Genomic DNA, 19,328 nt, shown 5'->3' with positions numbered 1-19,328 from the left:
GGGCGCGGGGCGGCGCGGGGCGCTCGGCGGGGCCGCCGCCGCATGGCGCGGGCCGGGGCCGGGGCCGGGGCCGGGGGCTGCCCCGGCGCGGCGCCTCCAGCACCGCAGCGATCGGCCCCGTGGCGGCGGGGGCAGCGTGGCCGGGCGATGGCGGAGCTGTAGCAGCCGCGGGGCCGGGGCGGGCGGCGGGCGATGGCGGCGGCGGCGGCACGACTGCGGGTGGCCCTCTGGGTGCTGTGGCATTTTGGAGTGGGCGGTCGCGGGTTGGAGCTGGCGGGACTGGAGGGCCCGCGGGGGCGCGCGGCGCGGTGCCAGCCTGTGGACATCCCGATGTGCCGGGGGATCGGGTACAACCTGACCCGCATGCCCAACCTGCTGGGGCACGAGAGCCAGCGGGAGGCCGCCCTGAAGCTGCACGAGTTCGCCCCGCTGGTGGAGTACGGCTGCCACGTTCACCTGCGCTTCTTCCTCTGCTCCCTCTACGCACCCATGTGCACCGATCAGGTGAGCGCCAGCATCCCTGCCTGCCGCCCCATGTGTGAGCAGGCCCGACACAAGTGTGTCCCCATAATGGAACAGTTCAATTTCGGCTGGCCTGAGTCACTTGACTGTGGCAGGTTGCCCACCAAGAATGACCCCAATGCCCTCTGCATGGAGGCCCCTGAAAATGCCTCAGCTGCTGAGCCGCACAAGGGACAGGGGATGCTGCCTGTGGCCCCCCGGCCCTGGCCACCTGGTACTGCTACCGAGGGACGGGGAGCCAATGGGCTGGGAGCTTGCGACAATCCTGAGAAGTTCCAGTACGTGGAGAAGAGCCTCTCATGCGCACCCAGGTGCTCCCCCGGGGTGGACGTGTACTGGTCCCGGGAGGACAAGGACTTCGCCTTCATTTGGATGGCTGTCTGGTCCACCCTCTGCTTTGTCTCCACTGCCTTCACCGTCCTTACTTTTCTGCTTGACCCCCACCGCTTCCAGTATCCTGAGAGGCCCATTATTTTCCTCTCCATGTGCTACAACGTCTACTCTGTGGCCTTCATCATCCGCTCTGTGGCTGGGGCTGAGAACATTGCCTGTGACCGGGAGAACGGTGAGCTCTACATCATACAGGAGGGGCTGGAGAGCACAGGCTGCACCATTGTCTTCCTCATCCTCTACTATTTCGGCATGGCTAGCTCTCTCTGGTGGGTTGTGCTCACTCTCACCTGGTTCCTGGCTGCTGGGAAGAAGTGGGGACATGAGGCCATCGAGGCCCACAGCAGCTACTTCCACATGGCTGCCTGGGGCATCCCAGCCATGAAGACCATTGTCATCCTCACCATGCGGAAGGTGGCAGGGGATGAGCTCACGGGGCTGTGCTATGTGGGGAGCATGGACATCAGTGCCCTGACTGGCTTTGTCCTCATCCCCCTCTCCTGCTACCTGGTCATTGGCACCTCCTTCATCCTCACTGGCTTCGTTGCCCTATTCCACATCCGGAAGATCATGAAGACGGGTGGCACCAACACAGAGAAGCTGGAGAAGCTGATGGTGAAGATTGGGGTCTTCTCCATCCTCTACACTGTCCCGGCCACCTGTGTCATTGTCTGCTACTTCTACGAGCGGCTGAATGTGGATTACTGGATGCTGCGGGCACTGGAGCGTGGCTGCCTGCGCCTGCCTGGCCGCCATGCCACCGACTGCTCCCTTGAGGCCTCGGTGCCCACTGTGGCTGTCTTCATGCTAAAGATTTTCATGTCACTGGTGGTGGGCATCACCAGCGGGGTGTGGGTGTGGAGCTCTAAAACGCTGCAGACCTGGCAGAGCCTGTGCAACAGGCGGCTGGGCATGAGGACGCGGAGCAAGCCCTGCAGTGGGGTCAGCTGTGGTGGGGGACACTGCCATTACAAAGCCCCTACAGTCATGCTGCACATGACCAAGACGGACCCGTACCTGGACAACCCGACTCACGTCTAGAGACGGGGGCTGGCCCCCACACTGGAAGAAGTGGCCTCATGGGTAAGGGGCAAGGGCTGTGTGCAGCAGGAGGGACACTCCCAGGTATAGGGGGGCAAGGTTGCAGGATCCCCCAGCACCACTCACTGACAAGTAGCCGCTTTTTCCTAGAGGATGTTTTGTTGTTGCTGTTGCCAAATCCAGTGACTCCTTATAACGCTTTCTTTGGGGGTTGGTGGGGAAGGGACAGGGAGAGGAATAATCCATCCATGTTTATTTAATTCTGTAATTTATTTTAAATTTTTTTTGATCATTAGCTGCAAGGAATGGAAAAAACAATAAACCCTGGATGTGTTATTTGATCCAAGCTTGGTGCTGTCTGCAGGCATTCCAGGGGATCAAGAGCTCCCCCATGGGACCCTACCCCAGTTTGGGGTCTTTCATGTCGGGCCAGGCCATGCCAGGCCGTGCCACCACAGGGGTGCCTCTGTTGCTGGCAAGAGTGTGGTACCAGCAGGTACCACCATCCAGTTCTCCTCCGTGGCTTCCCTGGGGCCAGTTCTGCCCCCTGGCAAGGAGGAGATGGAAGAGGAGGAGGGTTTTCCCATGCTATGACACGAATCATCTTTTCCACTCCATGCTCTGAAGGTGATTAGTGTCAGTGCCATTGGCTGCCGGAGCCTCGGTGCCAGGCTGAGGAGCTTTGAGGGGGCAGGCCGGGAGCCAGGGAGATGGGCTGGGGACACAGGAACTTGGGGCAGAGAGGGCTCAGCTTTGATGTCTCCCCACAGAAGCCTGAGGTGCGGGTAATGGAAACTTCTGTGCAGCTTTATTTATCTCCCACTCTGGTTACAATCCCAGCTCGCCTTCCCCATTGTCCGCAGGGAAATTCAAGCTTCAGCTGGTGCTGGTGAAGCTGGCAGGAGTAGCCAGGGCTGTTGGGCACAGGGGGGGCAGGAGTGTGCCTCTGCAGGGGCTCAGAGTGAGGGAAGTGCCTACCCCCCTGAGACATTCTGAGGGGCTGGCAGGGGTCAGCTCATCTCTCTAGGGGTTTGATGGGGCTGTTTTGCCTGGCTGTCCCCAGGGATGTGCCAGCCGTTCCCAGTGCTAGGAAAGAGAAGTGGGCAGGGGGCTGTGGCAGGGGCATAGGCAGCACAGCGCCTGTGGCAGGCAGGATCTGTAGGGGCAACACAGCTCTAGTGATACTTAGATCATCTAATTAGCAGCCTGCAGGCTGGGCAGATCTGGACTCCAGGGAGGGTCAACTCTTGTCCAGGGAGCAACAATCCAGCAATGGACCCTCTCTCCAGCACTCAACCTGGCATCCACTGCTCACCCCAACAGCCTTTGGTCCCCATTTGTTGAAGCCTTCCCAGTTCAGACTATCAAACTGTGGCTGGAGGACTGGGGCAAGACTCCCCACTACGGCTGGTATGGGGGGCAAGGGCTGGGGTTGGGATCCCTCGCTCACCATCGAGTTGTGCCAGGGCTGTGCTCCTGTGATGCTGGGATTGGTGAAGCGCCTTTAATCTGTTCCCTGCCACTCCTGGGATGCCAGGAAGGCAGAAGTTGGGCCACAGAGCTGAGAAAAGCTTTTTCCTCCCCCAGGAGCTGGTGTGGTGGACAAGGTGTGAAGGAGCCCCCAGTGCCCATGTGGTGTCGCTGGGGGGACACTGAGGGTCTCTCAACAGATTTGGGTACCCCTGGCTGTGATGGTGGGCATCCAGCCCCTTCCCCAGGCTGGTGGTGATGATGGTGCTAGGGCAAGGACCCTACCTGGCCCCAGCACTGGTGGGCTGCAGCCTCTGGAGCTCCCTTGGTTGCCACAGGAAAGTTTGTTTTGGGCAAAGGGCCATGACCTGGGGCAGGAGAGTCAATATTGGCTGCAGGACAGGCTCCAAAGTCCATCTGGAGAGCTGGGCATGGCTCTGGGCAGGGGCTGCCTGGGAAGGGGACACAGAGCCATGTGTTCTCTCTGTGTTCTGCCCTGGGTGCTAAGCCCAGAGCCAGTTGGGTTCACCTCGTGCACCAGGCATGCAGCCCAGTGCTGGTGCCCGGCTGGCGGCACCCCTGGGGACAGGCTGCCCTTGAGCACCCGGCGCTTGCCAAGGAGCGGCTGCCTCTGGAGTGCTCACCCAGATAAGCTGTCCCAACGGGTTCTTGCTATCGGGCCCCAGAGGGGCCGCCGGCACCCACCACTACCCACTATCAGCCCCAGCAGCCCAGCTGGCTCCACTGGAGGTTGCCAGTCTCAAGAGCTGAGCATGGCCAGGACGCAGCTCCACAGAGCCTGTTGCAAAGCGGAGCTGTCACATGGAAGGACTGGCCCAGGGACACTGCTGGCTCCTAGTCACAGCTTCTTTCAACCCTGTGCTCTGGGGCTCAGGCTCTCTCTGTACACTCCCACCCAAACTCATCCCTGCATCCCATCTCCATCCTCCTCAGAGCAGCCCCAAGGACACCAAACATCTGCTCCAATAAACCCCCAGCAAGCAAAAAGTAGGGGTCAGCAGTGCCTAGGCCCCACAGGGCAGTACCTGGCCTAGGATGGCTGTGGAGGGCGAGGTGGGGATGCCAGCTGGGTGAGAACAGGGCCAGGACATCCTGATGTCCCTGAGGTCTTGGTCCAGCTCAGCATGGAGAAGTGGAGTCTTATCACTCCTGGCATAGCTGAGCTATGGAGTTTATCCACCCTCACATGGATGGACACTCCCTCCAAGTTTGAGTAGCAAAAGAAAAGCCACTGTTCTCTGGGAATTTGCTAAAACCCCCATTACCCAGAATATTAATTAATGATTGAGAATTAAGCCATGAGAAAACCCATGGGGCCAAAGTTGGGTCTCATTTTCCCAAGGCCACATTGGAACTCCAGCAATCATAGGAGGCCCCGGGGGTTTGTTGCAGGCAGCAGGTGCAGCAGGGCTGATGATGGTGATAGCAGGGCTCCGGCTGCCTGCCAAGCCCCCACATTGCCCTGCCAGGTGTGAGGACAGCTATTTATAGACCTGCACAGGACACTGATGCCACGGGGCTGCTATAAAAAACAAGTCTCCAGAAAGGTCTTGGAGCAGATGCTGCTGCAAGATCTCCACACTGAGGCCTGGAAATATCCCAGCTGGAGTCACTCAGATTCACCCAGGTCCTGTTGCATGGCCAGCAAGCCAAACCATCCCCTGTGGAGAGAGGAGGGTTTTCCAGGGAAAACAGCATCAGCCCATTGCTGAGAGCCTTCAAGCCCTCAAATCCATCAGGATTTCCCTGCCCAGCAGTATGGGGCCTGGCTGGAACACTCCCAGCACAGATCTGGAGTGAGGAGCAGGATGAAGACACCCAGGAACCCTTGTTGTCCCAGCAGAAATAAGCAAAGCTTCAGCCAAACCTTTTGTCACAGCTGTGGTCATGAGCATTGGCATGCCACTGCTCTAGCTGCCCTTGGAGCTCCAAGTGTCCCTGCTGGGCTGCTGGAAATCAGGATGGGGGCCTGGGACACAGCAGCAATAATTCTTACTGCAAGCATGGCTCAGGTTGCATAACACACTCCAACACAAGGGAAGAGGCTTTGGGGGTAGCCAGGCCACGCTAGTACAAAAGAGCAGACATATCCCAGCTCCCCATCACCTGGAGAAAGTCCCTCCAGGGGTGCCCAGTGCCACCCCGAATGGAACAGGAGGACAAGTGTCACACTGGCACCCTGCAGGGGACAAGGAACAAGGACTGCTCCCCACTCCAGGGACAGGCAGAGCATAGCTCTGTTCCTTGTCCTCGGGGAGGGTGACAATACACCAGCACCTTCCCGGAAGCTGATCTGATCCTGACTCACCATTCCTTTATGCCATAGCTCCATTTGTGCTCCAGAGATGTCTGGTGGTAGCTCTAGGAAGGCAGAGGAGAGCCATATCAGACAATCCCACATCAACATAGGGACCAACAAAGAACTCACACAAGCCATGTTTACAAACACAAGTACATAATGTTTATTCTTAAGTTTCCAATTTATTACAAGTACAGCCCTTTGCAGAAACCCCCTCCCCCCCAAATGACACTGATTTTTAAGAAAACGTGCAGTTCCAAAGGTTCTACCATGTAGGACCTGCAGGAAATGATCTCTAGGAAACAAGACAAAACAGCCTCTGAAGGGATGTGCGAGATACAAATGTCAGTGCTATTCTGTGGGGCAGGGAAGTGAGGCTGAGGAGAGGGAAGGGCCTGGAAACTTGCCTCATCTGCAGTCATTGACAGTCCAGAACTTAAAACAAGTACCTGTTAAAAAAAACCCCAAACCTAAAACATTTGCAAAACTAGGCTGAAATTTGTAACTGATTATTCCTTTCTTCTCAAATCCCAGGAGCTACAACAGCTGCTTCTGCTTTTCTGTTGCAAAACCAGCACCAAACAGCCCCATGGCCCATTTATTCCACATCAAACCATTCTGGGATAAGAAGTTCAAGCCCTGATTGTATGATCCAAACCTGTCATGATGGAGGGGAAGAGAGAATGAGAAAACAAACCCTTTTCTTAAGGAAAAGTCAGCATCTGGGGCAGCAGAAGCTGGTGCTGGGCCATGGCACAGGAACAAAGGTGTTACTATGAAATGTTGTGAGTGTGGCTGAGAGAGACTAGGATCTCCCTCTCCCCCCCCAAAGTCCCCTGATGTAACTCCTGCTACTGGTAGGAAAATGAGTTTTAAAGAAGGGGGAAATATAAAGCAAACACGATTTTATATAAACTGTACATGTGCCAAAGCAAGACAAGGGTATCTTACAGGTGTTCTTTGTACAAGATCACAGCTAGAAACAAAGCCACTTTCAACTAAAAAATTAATTTAAAAAGTTACACAGCACATTTCTGCTTCTCCCCTGGCCTTGGAGCTCTCCTTGGGCTGTGTAGACACCCACACTCTCCAGTTTGCTGCTGGCACTCCACAGGGCAGCATGACGGCATGCATGTCCAGGGGAGCAGGGAGCCTCCTCTTGGCATGTACAGGTGGGGAGCTGAGCTTAGAGCTCTCCTTGGACTGAGACCTTCAAGGATTGCTCCCCAAGGAGAGGGGAAAGCAGGAGCACCTTGGAGCAGTGGTGTTGGGATGCTGGTGAAAGCCAGACCGCGGTACACCTAAGTGCTTGCTCGCGCCACACAGCCTGGAACCGAGGCTCAGAATTAACACCATATAAATATATACATGCAAGCCTGAGTAGCCCATTGGCCTGATGGCCCCCAGTCGTTCTGTGGAGCAACACTATCCCCCCCCTGCACCAGTTGGAGGCTGGTGTGCTCACATGACTGGCAGCAGACTGCCCTACCACGCTCTGGCTGCTTGCAAAGGCAAGGAAGCAATTCGTTCCAGGAAACTGACGGTGCCTGAACTGGAGCATGCTGGTGTTCTTCTGCCCAGCCAAGCTTGGCCCAGCCCTCCCCTTGCCCTCCCACCTTCCCCTCCTGGCAGGACAGACTCATGAAGAGCTTTGTAGATTTTGAGGAAGCATTAAGTCATTGCCACTCAATGGATGACTTGAGGAAATTGCAGAAAAATTAAAACTAGGATGGGCCCAAGGGAAGGCTGGATTAATAGAGAAGTGCCTGCTGCTCCTCAACTCCCTCCAGACAACCCATCCGACTGCCTGGCAGCACCAGAAGGCCTGCTCCAGTTCTGGCTCTTCCCCTAGCCTCCCCATCCCTCACTTCTTCCTTTTCCGTCCCCGGGAATGTTCAAGGGGCTCTGACTCACTGTCCCCTTCCTGCTCCTCCAGTCCCTGGCACCTAGCAGAGAGCTTCTTGCGTTTCCTGCGTGCATACGTGTGGCCTGGCAGGTGTTTGTGCACCATGTCAATCAAACACTGCTCTGTCTTCTCCAGGCAGGACAGTACGTGACTCCCATTCTGGTTGTAGTGCTCAGCATTGGAGAACACCTGCTTCATGTCGGAAAGGAACTCCTGCACAGAGCGGTAACTGCCACAAGAGCACTTGCTCTGCATAGTCTGGAAGTCCATGGGGTTGCTGATAACCTCAAAGTAGTCTTCAGCTTCCTCCGTGGTCACTGGCTCCCTGCCAAAAGAAGGGCCACACCAATAGAAAGGGAATGCCAACCCTGGCACCACTGCAGAGAAGTGGGGTCCTGCCACCTCTTTGCCCCTGTGGCACCCCTGACCTGCAGTCCCACGATGGTGCAACAAGCCCAAGCAATACCACTACAGTGTTACAGATACATCAGCCCTATGGCACGAGAATGGGAAGCACAGGAGCCCAGGGAGCTGGCTCAGGCATGGGGAGAAGGCCCATGAGGGAAGCTTCCCTCAGTCCCAGCACCTCAGTGCTCCAAAAATCCTGGGGGCAGTAGAGAACACCTACCTCCTGCATTAGCCCCTTGCCTGCCACCTCAGAAGGGCACCATGTCTTCAGTCCAGCAGAAGACTGAGAATATGATGGTTTCTTCTGGAGCAGCTTCTTCCCAGATATGTCTTGCTTTTGGAGCCCTAAGTTTCTCAAGTGGATCTGGCAGGACTGCACCACAGCCAGCCCACATCCCCACACAACCTGTGGCCAGTCCTGCCCACAGAGGAGGAAGACGCCACTTGCTCTCACCTGAAGGGCCAGCTGAAGCGGTATTTGATCAGCTTGCTGAGGATTTCCTCACACTTCTGCAGCTCAAGGTTCTGGCGACGCGCTGTCCTCTTTGTCTGAAGGACCTGCCCACACAAAGGGTGTTGGTAAAAGGAGGGAACTGCTACAGGCTTCGGAGTTCAGCTAACAGCCCTGAGGCCGAAGGAGCTAGTTCTTAGCACAGCCAGGACACTTCTTCCCTCTGAACATGGCGAGGGGCTGGCACTGGCTCCCCAGAGAAGCTGCGGCTGCCCCATCCCTGCAAGTGTTCAATGACAGGTTGGACAGGGCTTGGAGCAACCTGGTCTAGTGGAAAGTGTCCCAGTGCATGGCAGAGGGGTTGGAATGCGATGCATTTAGGACCCCTTCCAAGCCAGGCCATTCTGTGATTATGACATGTGGCAGCCGCTTGGGTTCAGGACAGCAGCTTCATTCAGGAGCTTGGTGGGAACAGCTCACAAACTGCCCAGCTCTCCTCTGGTAGCAGGTGGCTTTTTCAAAATAAGTTCAAAGACAATATGGCCATAACAAGCAGCCAAAAAATAAATGCCAGCAAATGAAGAATGTGAATTCCCTCTCCCTGCCTTGTCTTGAGCTTGTGGCAGGAAGAACGCGAGGCAGATGGAGAAGCACTTGTGCTGCTGTTCTATCCTGGCAGAGCTGACTGTGCCATTTCAAATCCCAGGAGCAGCTGGTGCCCTGAGCACTGTCATCCCTGTGCAGGCTCAGCACAAGGTCACTCATGTGCCCAGGGACCCAGAACAGGTCACACCCAGCATGGGGACATCCCCATAGCTTCCAGAGCTCAGCTTGTGGTACATCACTGCTGAGGAAAACACTGAATGACAGGAAGGCTCCACAGCACAGGGTACTTGCTATTCTGACCCAGCTCCGGTCTCTTCCCAGGACAAGTGATAAATCATGACAAAGTCCTCTTCTCTGAGCCAGTGTGCTGTTCCAGTAAGATTTTCCCCACTGGAATATCCCTCTGTGCTGGCTGTGGCTGTCTATGCTGGGCTTGCTTGCCCTCCAGTGTATAACAAAGACCACAAGCACAGTCCCCCAGACCTAGCATAAGCAGCAGTGAGCCCACAGTCGATGAGCAAGGAGAGTGACAGGACTCACCAGCACCACTAGTGCTGGTCACAGGACAGATGGCAGATCTGCAGGGTGTTGTGACGTGGCTGTGGGGCTGGAGTATCCTCACGTATCCCCTATGGTGTGTAGCTCCCCAGAGACAGTCACTACAGCTCCCCCCACCCAGCACGCACAGACTGCTCTGTGCAGGAGCCTATGGTTTTATTCTTTAAATATCAAATGAAACCTAAACCAGCCAAATTATGTCCTGGAAGTTGGGGAGTGATCATACAGACAACAACTGTCATAAAATGGCCAAGGCTAGGGAGCAAGGGTCTAACATTGCTGGCATTCTCTGGCCATCCAGGACCCCCTCAGTTCCCCCACCTCTCTGCAGAGACATATGGATACTATTAAAAAAACTTTAACAAGCTGCAGGCTGCCTGCTGCTCCAGAGGACAATGTGTGAAAGCGGCTGGGGCGGGATGCCTGACATATCTGTGCTCTGTCTGCAGCAGGCCCTTAAGGATATGTTTCCTTTGTTAACCCAGCCCAACCCGGGCTTCAGGGTATTTTTCTGTGAAGGGATGGGAGGAAGCCTGCCACCTGTTTGGTTTATAACTCATGATGTGAGTGGTCTCCAGGGAGAAATTTGGCTCTTACCAGCTCATCGATGTCTGCACCGTTGACAGGCGCCATGCGCTGCCGGGGTCCCCGCACAGAGTGCAATGTCTGCTTCTTCCTCTGGTGCCTTCCCTGCCTCGAGGAGTACATGGAGCCCTGCTTGCCCTGGGCTGCCTTCCTGGGCCTCACTGAAACAGATAAGCCATGGGCTTAGAGGCCGGGGTGCATCTGGGAGCAGACACCACCCTTTGCTTCCCACACTAGGCTGAGTCTCACTCAGGCTGATGACCCCAGGGACCACCCAGCCTCATCTTAGCTACACTCTCACACCTTCTAGGGAGGGCATCTGTGGGTCGTCACCACCTGCCTGAAGAGGCCATGGCTGGCAACAGCCTGCTGCTAAAAAGGTACTCACACACAGCAGATCCTCAAGCTCCAAGGGAAACCTGGGAGCTCCTGGATCATCCACTGCAGGTCACAGCAAACCTCTCTGCCTGCAGCACCAAGAGACCCCAACACATCAAGGCTTGAGGGAAAGACAGGAAAGCAATACAAGGACAGACAGCTGTCTCAAAACAGCAACATACCCTCTGAAAGCACTGGGAGCAGAAATCGGGAGTTTCCTCAGTTTCCTACTGCCCCTTTACTCCTCACAGTTTTGGGGATGGGTGCTTTTCCAAGTGGCCCACATAGTGGGATAAGCCCCCTGAGAAGAGAACTGTGTGCAGAGGAAGTGTCAAATTACTGCAGCTGGAAGCTGCTCCATGTGCTGCAAGTGGGAAACAATGGGATTTTATTCCCCAAGATTTGGGGTTGCCACATTACCTCCTAGAGAAATGCACTTGCCTGTGTGAGTCCGCCTCTCAGAGCTCCCCACTGGTGGCAATGTAAGCATGTTGACGCACTCCCTTGTCTTATATTTCTCCCATGACCCTCTGTATGAGGAGAATGTGTTTGCCTTCCCAAGTCCAAGCCCTTCCACCTGATCCCAAGTCCTTGAGCTGTATCCAGCACACTGGATACCTCAGCTGCAGCCTCTGATACAGCCCTGTCCCATAAATCATCATGCTGGGCATGTGGCGAAGCTGCAGGGCGTCCACCTGCTGTCACTCTGCTTGTGTGTCAAGCGTGCAGCACGTGCTAAATGTCTGACAATCCAACATTCTAGGTTAGATCCCTCAGGATAATAAAGGCCATAAGGATCAATGTGATTTTTCTATTCAAACAAAAGTTTTCCATGGTGACCTTTCCATGTTAATGCTCTCTAAAGCCAGGGGTTGCATTTAGCACTTTATTTTTAGTGACCGTAACCCTCTTTTGCCATTGTTTGGAAAGCCTGGCTCAGCTCCTGCCTTGGCCATGCAACATAGGCTAAACACACTCCAAGTGTGGACATGGATACACCGCAGGACAACAAGCAGTGCGCACAGCCGTGGTATCAGTGAGCCTCCCTGAAACCAGAAAAAAGTAAGGGAATCAAGACTCAGGCCTGGACGGAAACCCTCAAAAGAACATGGGATAATCCTCTGAGTCCCAGCCTCTGGATTCCATCTGCCCTGTTTAAGACAACCTGTATTTAATGTTATGTCAGTCAAGGACAGTTTGACAGAAAGCAAATGCTGGCAGTGTGTCATTCCCAGACTGAACTTTTCAGTGCAGCAAGTTGCCCAACTGAGACTGAATCAAACTCCCCTAAAACCAAAGTGGATACACATACTAAATATGTTTAGGTGAAGAAGCAGACATTGAAGAATCTAGAAAACAGTCTTTTATTCTTCCCAGCTGCCCCAGGAGCATCCCAATTGTCTCTGTAGGCAATCAAAGGGTGCTAGTGGTCCAGGCCACACTACACCAGGAGCACTGTGCCTTCTAACTGGAATCAAGAGAGGAAGTGCTAGTCCTCCTATTTCAAAATGCCTCCTTGCCAAATCACTAGAAGTCCTGCACTCAAGGGGTTATGAACTGGTGGGAAAAAGAAAAGAAAGGAGAGGGGGCTCTGGTGAGAGCTCCCATAAGCAATTAAACAGCTTCCAGTGTACAACAAATCCAGTAGGCGCAGAGACTGACAATCCCACCACTCTGCAGGCCCTGCTGACCCCCCCAGCCCACTGCAGTCTCTACTGACCCCTCTCAGCCCTCAGAACAGCAGTGTCCCCAGGGAGTGACTGGGCAGTGAGCAGTTTCAATCTTTGCTAGTGCTGACCCCATCACAAATGGCCAAGGGTTTACTCCAGCACAGCCACAACCTTTCCCTGTGACATCTCCCAGGCCTATACCTGGTCTGCATGAGGAAAAATCACAAAGAGGATCAGTATTTCAGATACTGAAGGCAGGAGGGTTACTATTTCTGTTACTTCCCTACATGGTCAAAGCCTTACATTTTAGTCCAGCAACTTCATAGTCTTCTTCCTCCTCTTCTTCCTCCTCAGCATCTGGTTCATCAGAAGCTTCCTCACCTTCTTCACCTTCATCTTCAGCAGAATCCTCTGCATAGTTCCTAGAACAAGGCAGGTGTATGTGTTTGTGGTACAAGAGCCTGAGCATCAGAGCATCAGTGGCCCCAGGGGCCTGGTACTGTTTAGACTGTACAACAAACACCAGGCTCAGCCGAAAGCAGCTTGCTGTATTCTAGAATATCAAGTTATAGCTATAGCTCAAAGGGCACTTCCTCAACTAAAAATCTGAAAGGACTGAAAATTCCCAAGAGCTGAATCATGGTATTTTTTGGTATTCTAGGCACCACGACCATGGGGCATGGGATTATAAGACTCTGATTGCTGTGTAATTACTCCTCCCTGAGAGGACGATTTGCTATTTGCCCAGGTCTGCAGACCAGGCCTAAAGAAATTCAAGAGGGGCTCTTTTTCCTGCTGGAATATTTTCCATATACTTAAGGAAATAGATTGGTTTCCTTACACCATGGGAAACAAATTGGTGAACTGAATGTCAGGCTCCTCAAGTGCTAAAAAGTCAGAAGCCACGCAGACTCCCTGCCCAGCACATTCTGGCTTCTCATCTGTGTCTGTTCAATCACTCATAGAATCATAGAATGGTTTGGGTTAGAACGGCCCTTAAAGCTCAACTTGTTTCAGTCCTCCTGCCACAGGAAGGGGACACTTCAGCACTTCAGACACTTGAGTAGGTTACTTAAAGCTCCATCACTTCCAGAGATGGGGCAGTCACAGCTTCTTTGGGCAATCTGTGCCAGGGCTTCATCACCCTCAAAGGGAAGAAGATCTTCCCAATCAATATCCAATTTAACCCTGCCTTCTGTCAAGGGACAATGTCAAGGAAGCCATTCCCCCCTGTAAACAGTCTCTCTCCATCTTTTTTGCATGCTCCCTTCAGGTATTAAAAGACTGCAATTAGATCACCCCAAAGCCTTTGCTTTTCTAGGCTGAACAATCCAAACTTTCTCAGCCTTCCCTAACTGCAGAGATGCTCTATCCCTCATATCAACTAGGTAGCCTCCTCTGGACTTGCTCCAACAGGCTGAAGTCCTTCCTGCGCTGGGGATCCCAGAACTAGAGGGAGTACTGCTGGTGGGGTCTCATTTGGACCATTAAAAACCAAAATACCCAAACAAAAGGGAACACAGGCAAAGCTACTGTAGGAGCCTAAATCCCCTGAAGAAAGAGGATCTTGAGCAATAAAAGGAATAAAACTTCCAAAGCACAGAGGGCGAAGAATCTGCCAAGTTGACATTCTTTTCCTATCTCAGCTAAGAAGACAAGAGCAGAAAGCAGGTGTTCTCCACCTGATGGGTCTGGGTCAGGAGCTGAGCAGCTTGCAGGTGACAGCCACATCAAAGTAACTATGAACTCAGGCTACAAGAGTTGCTTTTAAGCCCTGTCATTTCTGTACAAGCCTGATGAACTCTTAAAATGCTGTCCAGAGAGTAAGTAATACTTTTAAGGCCATATACCACCACCTGCACAGTACTGGCTGGCACACCTCTATTGTGCTGCTCCTCTGTTTCTGCATCAGGTGCCACTTGACAGCCTCACCTCACTGATATACGGACAGATGTAGCACAGTTATCACCAGCAAATGACTCTCACTGTAAAATGCTTAACTTCCAGCTTGCAACTCAAAAAACCAATCTAACCCCGTGCTGTCAGGAGGCAGCAATTCATATTTGCCACGCCTCCTCAAATCACATTCCCTACAGAAAACCACTAGCATGGCACTTTGACTTGTCGTAGCAGAGTAGGGATTGAGCTGCAGCCTGGAGTAAAGTCTGCTCTAGCTTAAAACAACACTGCAGTAACCCAGCCCAGGGACCCACAGAATTGCAGCCACCAGCTACATGAAGAAATAACCCAACCACATGCTCAAAGGAAACAACTCTTAGTGTAACTAATTTTGGTGGGTGTTTTGCCTATGTTTTCATTTCCAAACCCAAATGATTTATTAAAACTCATGAACTTGTAATGCATCAGTACAACACATGTGCTAAACTTACATCCTGAAACTGCTTTTCTTCTGTTTCAATGCTGCTTTAACTGGGTGATTTCAAACTTTCTAAAGTGGCTTTGCTCCAGGCTGGTTTGGGTCTTGTGAAAAGAGGCTCAGGACGGTGCTGTTGACAAGGCTATGGGCAGGAAGGGTCACTCACCTGCTTCGTGAGCTGCGCCGGGCTGTCGAAGGCTGGCACGCTGGGCACTGCCATTCCCCGTCTGGGATCTCATAGAGTGCCGGCCGCAGGCAGAACAGGTGGAAGGCTTTGTTACACTCATCACACAGGATCAGCTTGTCATCCTCACCTACCAAAGTGCAGCTCACTTGTAACAAGGCCACAGCCTCAGTTAACCCGAGAGCTAGAAGCTGCTGCAGTGCTGGAAGGCAGGATTAAGCAAGAGAAAGATGCAGAGTCCCCTCTGAGGGCAGGGACCCTTTCTCTGATGACCTTCCTTGGGGATCCTTCTTTCTGTCCCACCACTGTATTTATGAACAGCAGCAGTTAAAAACAAACAAAACCAATGCAGAGTCCCTCGCCCTGCAAAGATTTCACTCAAGGCAAAGACAGAAATCTGCCAAAGAGGTTCCACTCAGACAAACATGGGGAAAGTGTGCGGCAATCAGGGCTCCAGAGCTGTAAGCTAAAAATGGAGCTATTCTTGTTCTATGTTCAGTCTGGTTAACCTACATGGTGTCTTCTTTCCACTCAGGGTGACAAGGCTACACTGAAAATCAGTAGGCAGCAGTAGTCTCTTTGTGCCTCCCACTGATGAAGGGAAACAGGGAAATAATCCTGAGCCAGCTTTCCTTTACAGAAGTGGAAAAAGTGTAGAGGGCTTGCCAGCTTGTCTTCCTCTAACATCTCAGTTCTTAGCTTCTGTGAAATTATTGTGTCTCAAGTGAGCCTCCCCTTACTTTTGCCTAGAAACTCCTCTCAACAGAGGGTAGGGTAGTTTTGGCACTGGTTTGGCAAACCCCTGAGGCTCTGCAGTGAAGGCAGATTTTGCACCAGTTCAGCCCTTACTTCTCTAAAGGGATGAATGGCTAGCCTTGTGGTAAACAAAAGGTGCCCAGCAGTCCCCCGAGCTCTGCCTGCCCTCATTTTCCGCTACAGTTTCAGCAAATATAAAAGTGATGAGGCAGAATGTACCACCAAGCTCTTTCCTCCAGGCTGCCATCCAACAGGAGAGGTTATGGCAGAACAAATACAAGCAATCAATCTCTGCTGACACCCCTTCTACCTCGCCCTTCACCTGGAAGACTCTAAAGTCCTTCATTCTATAGTGCACACAGAGAAAGTATCCCCTCATCACCTGTTTGGTGACCTCCCCAGCTCATTGAGTAGAGTTCTGCTCCCACTCTGGCATCAGAGCAGCAATATCCCAAATTGCTTTCCCCATAATAACCTTCCCAACCCCTCCCCTTGCTCGCTCCTTCTCTAAAAGACAGGATTAACTGAAAAAGCTCAGAGATCCAAAGACCATTCAAAAAAATGAAACTAGGAAATGGACAATTGCACAAATATTCCCAGAAGGATTTGTAGATGACTTTCATCCAAGTACCCTAAATATCCAGGGGATAGCAGCTCTGCAATACTGGGTACATAAGAATGGTTTACTAGAGTCAGGGTCAAATGTTTTTGAGAGATCAATGCTGCTGACTGTAAATCCTGACATTCAGAACTTAAAATACAGCCATAGTCAGAGTGACGGACTACAAGGGACACATCACCTAAGCACAGCAGAGAGGTGACAGCATCCAATTGCTGCACAAGCAGGAATTCTGTGGGCAGGAATGCGTACCTTTCTTGCGACACACTTTGCATCTGGCATTCTCTGCTGACATATCCCATTTGATACAGGCATCCAGCATCCCCAGCAGTACATGCATACGGGAGAAGGTCTGGGCCTCACGGATTGCTGTCTTCCATTTCTCCATGGCTGAAGCAACCTGAAGAAAGACCTAACATCTTACAACAATGCACAGACACAGATCCCCTCAGTCTAAAGATGTTTTTATATCCCTTAGCTGGGAACCTTCATAACCAAAGCTCAACTCTGATATTTCTTTCCTTCTGTGTTATCTCAGCAGTTCTGGTTGTGGTTTATCCATATCCAGTCATCCAGGATCAGACAGTTTGTTCCTAACAGTCAACTGCTTTGCATTTCACAGTCAGGTTGAATCAATCTATGTGAACGCCACTAAATTCTTGATCTGAAGGTTTAACCCAAATAATCAGCAGGCTAAGAAAATAAAAGGCAGAAATCTAGCACTGTAAAATGTGGGAGAAAAACTGTGGAACAGCTGGTAATCACAGTGGAAGAAGGGCTGAAGTGACCTGTGCTGCCCTCCAGTGGGTACCACAGAGGCACCTGGACCGCAGTAACACCCATGCGGTCCCTGAGCTGCTCAGGTGGCAGAGGGAACCCAGTGCCACCAGCTATAATCACACTGCACAGGCATTTGGACAGCCAAATATGAAACCAGCTGCTTCCCTGAGACACTATGGCCTCAGTTCATCTGAAATCCCAGAAACTGGTGATGAGGATGACAGCATCAAAACCGAGCCTTGCACCATGGCAGCTGCCAGGGTCAGCACAGAGCAAGGCCAATGGGAAACCACACACCCAGCTCAGGAGGTTTGGAAATACCATTTTGATAAATCCGAAATGCAGCAGGACAGAAGTTATCCAGAGCCATGTCCCTCTCCAACGGTAATCTTGTGCTCTACAACAGTAAGGTGATGGCCCAGACATGACTGGGACATAACAGGCATTTAGTTTATGTTCTTCTACCCCAGGAGAATGAAAGAAAAAACAGTGAAGTGTCAGATGGGAAAATCTAGACTCTGCAGCTGACAGCAATTTGGGAGCCAAACAAAACCTTGGAGTTTTGCAGAGTTGCACATTCTCCTCTGACTGAATTTGAGGAACCACAGCATATATTAGATGCTTGGAAAAACACACAAACTGCTCTGAAATGCCAACATCCCTACTGCTGTTGCTGGTGTGGATTCTGGAGAATCGCTGGAGACAAATGTAAAGCTGCCGAGCCCACTGTGGAAGCTACACAGCTCTGCGCTCTTTCTTTGCAGAACATTGTTGAGGTGCTTTGCATACGGTATAATTGATTTTCCAAGGAACTGTTCCATGGGTTTTGCTGTTAACATGCTGGGCCAAGAGAAATCTGCAAAAGCTGTTGGCAAGCTTTGCTGAGATGTTCCTCCCCAGGTCTGTGGAATTTAACAAATTTTTAGCCTTGCCTCCCAAGCATCAGGAGACTGTGGCATTTGAGCAGCACCAGTACCAAGGGAGTTCCAGCTGCCAGCAAGGCAAAATGGGAGACTGGAGGAAGTTACTTAAATCCCCTCCTTACTGGATAGGAGCAACTGAGCAGGGAAAAAAAACCAAAAAGCAACTCCCAGAATAAAAGTACAAGTCCTCAGTCACATGTCAACCTCAGAGTGACAGAAAACACCTTCTTTGGTAAAGGCAGACAAGCCTCCAGATACAAAGGCTCTCACCTGGCACCCTGAGTTGAAACCCCTTGGAACAGCTGAAACTGGAATTGCTTGGTTGTGAAGCTGTTCTTTGAGGGATTGTCTGCAGGTGCAGACTGACTCTCCCCTTGCACAGACTATTTACTGAACACAGGTCACAGGGGTGGTAACCCACCCATATTCTTCACTCTGCTCAGGCTGTAGTGATGCAATGTCATGCTGCAAAGAAGTCCTGTTCTGGGACAGTCCAGCATGCTACTGCCACTAAAAATGGGAATATTTTCATCAACAGAGACACCAGCCTGATTTTTAGGAGCAGCCACAAAAGCCAGGTCTCACTGCAATCCTTTGCCACTCAGCAGTGTGAGCTTCAGCAATGCAGCTGAGCCAGCAGGAACCCTTAATACAGACAATTATGTCAGCAAACAGGTGCCTGTTAAGCCATAACTTGTTTCTCACAGGGAAAATGAGACATACCCATACCACAAAGTTGCAATTCTTCCTCTGAAGTCTGGAAGTACATTGAGTGTGTTTCCCAGTGTGGCTATGCTGTATTTTACCTCCTGTGTGCACTCAGTGCAGTTCTGGCTCAAAAGGCTTCATAATTCCTAGCCTATGCAGAAGATTTTTCTTCAGAACAGTCGGCCTGGCAGTCAGGGACTTTCCTCAGATAACTGTATCTAAGAAGAAGGCTGCTCTTTCAAGGTCATCTGTAAAGGCTTTCTGCTTTGGCAAAAAAAAAGCTTATTCCAGATAAACTGAGGTTAAAAAGAATTGCCAAATCAAAGCAACAAACACCCCCAAAAATGTTGAACATTGCTTATACCACCACAAAGGTCTAGAAAAGCCTGAACGAGATAGTAAGCACTGCACTGCATAAAAAAATGCTCCAGAGATTGGCATGACACTAAAGCCAGTGCTTGCGAGGGGGGAGATCTGCACAATCACATACTGGGACTGTGTTGTAGTAAATCTGATGCTACCCTGAGTATGCCCTACAGGTACAGCCCTCAGGGTTACAGCCCTAAGGCAAACTGGAGTAAGGCACAATATGGTGCTGCTGTAGAAACAGGAAATGTGCTGATCCAAGTCCTTTCTGCCTCAGACCTCACCGATTTTACAGCACTCCATTTTGCTG

The 19,328-nt window shown here is 51.9% G+C and overlaps 2 protein-coding genes across 4 annotated transcripts in view; one reads left to right on the top strand and one right to left on the bottom strand.

Annotated features, from left to right (window-relative positions):
• Positions 1-218: 218 nt before the first annotated feature.
• Positions 219-2,294, top strand: FZD9 (frizzled class receptor 9). Its single transcript, XM_059487116.1, has one exon. It carries the CDS (start codon positions 331-333, stop codon positions 1,951-1,953), a length of 1,623 nt encoding a protein of 540 aa, XP_059343099.1. The 5' UTR covers positions 219-330; the 3' UTR covers positions 1,954-2,294.
• Positions 2,295-5,882: 3,588 nt separating this feature from the next.
• BAZ1B (bromodomain adjacent to zinc finger domain 1B) overlaps positions 5,883-19,328 on the bottom strand; it is a 41,261-nt gene continuing 27,815 nt past the window's right edge. Inside the window, exons 14-19 of one of the 3 annotated variants that reach the window (XM_059486700.1) lie at positions 16,494-16,641; positions 14,849-14,996; positions 12,609-12,727; positions 10,270-10,418; positions 8,512-8,615; positions 5,883-7,974 (exon numbers count right to left, since the gene is read on the bottom strand). In XM_059486700.1, the coding sequence (XP_059342683.1) occupies positions 7,608-7,974; positions 8,512-8,615; positions 10,270-10,418; positions 12,609-12,727; positions 14,849-14,996; positions 16,494-16,641 (1,035 nt within the window). In that variant the 3' untranslated portion in view covers positions 5,883-7,607. Of the gene's footprint in view, positions 7,975-8,511; positions 8,616-10,269; positions 10,419-10,528; positions 11,682-11,983; positions 12,193-12,608; positions 12,728-14,848; positions 14,997-16,493; positions 16,642-19,328 lie in introns of those variants that run through there. The other 2 variants (XM_059486701.1, XM_059486702.1) reach the window with 2 other exon arrangements.

This window comes from Ammospiza nelsoni, chromosome 21 (genome assembly GCF_027579445.1).
Source record: "Ammospiza nelsoni isolate bAmmNel1 chromosome 21, bAmmNel1.pri, whole genome shotgun sequence".
In the NCBI taxonomy this organism is placed as follows: domain Eukaryota; kingdom Metazoa; phylum Chordata; class Aves; order Passeriformes; family Passerellidae; genus Ammospiza; species Ammospiza nelsoni.
This window is presented reverse-complemented; position numbering and strand designations above follow the sequence as displayed.

What these genes read in the sequence shown, in the direction of transcription:
- FZD9 (XM_059487116.1), top strand. Translation starts at nt 331, where the DNA reads ATGTGCCGGGGGATCGGGTACAACCTGACCCGCATGCCCAACCTGCTG.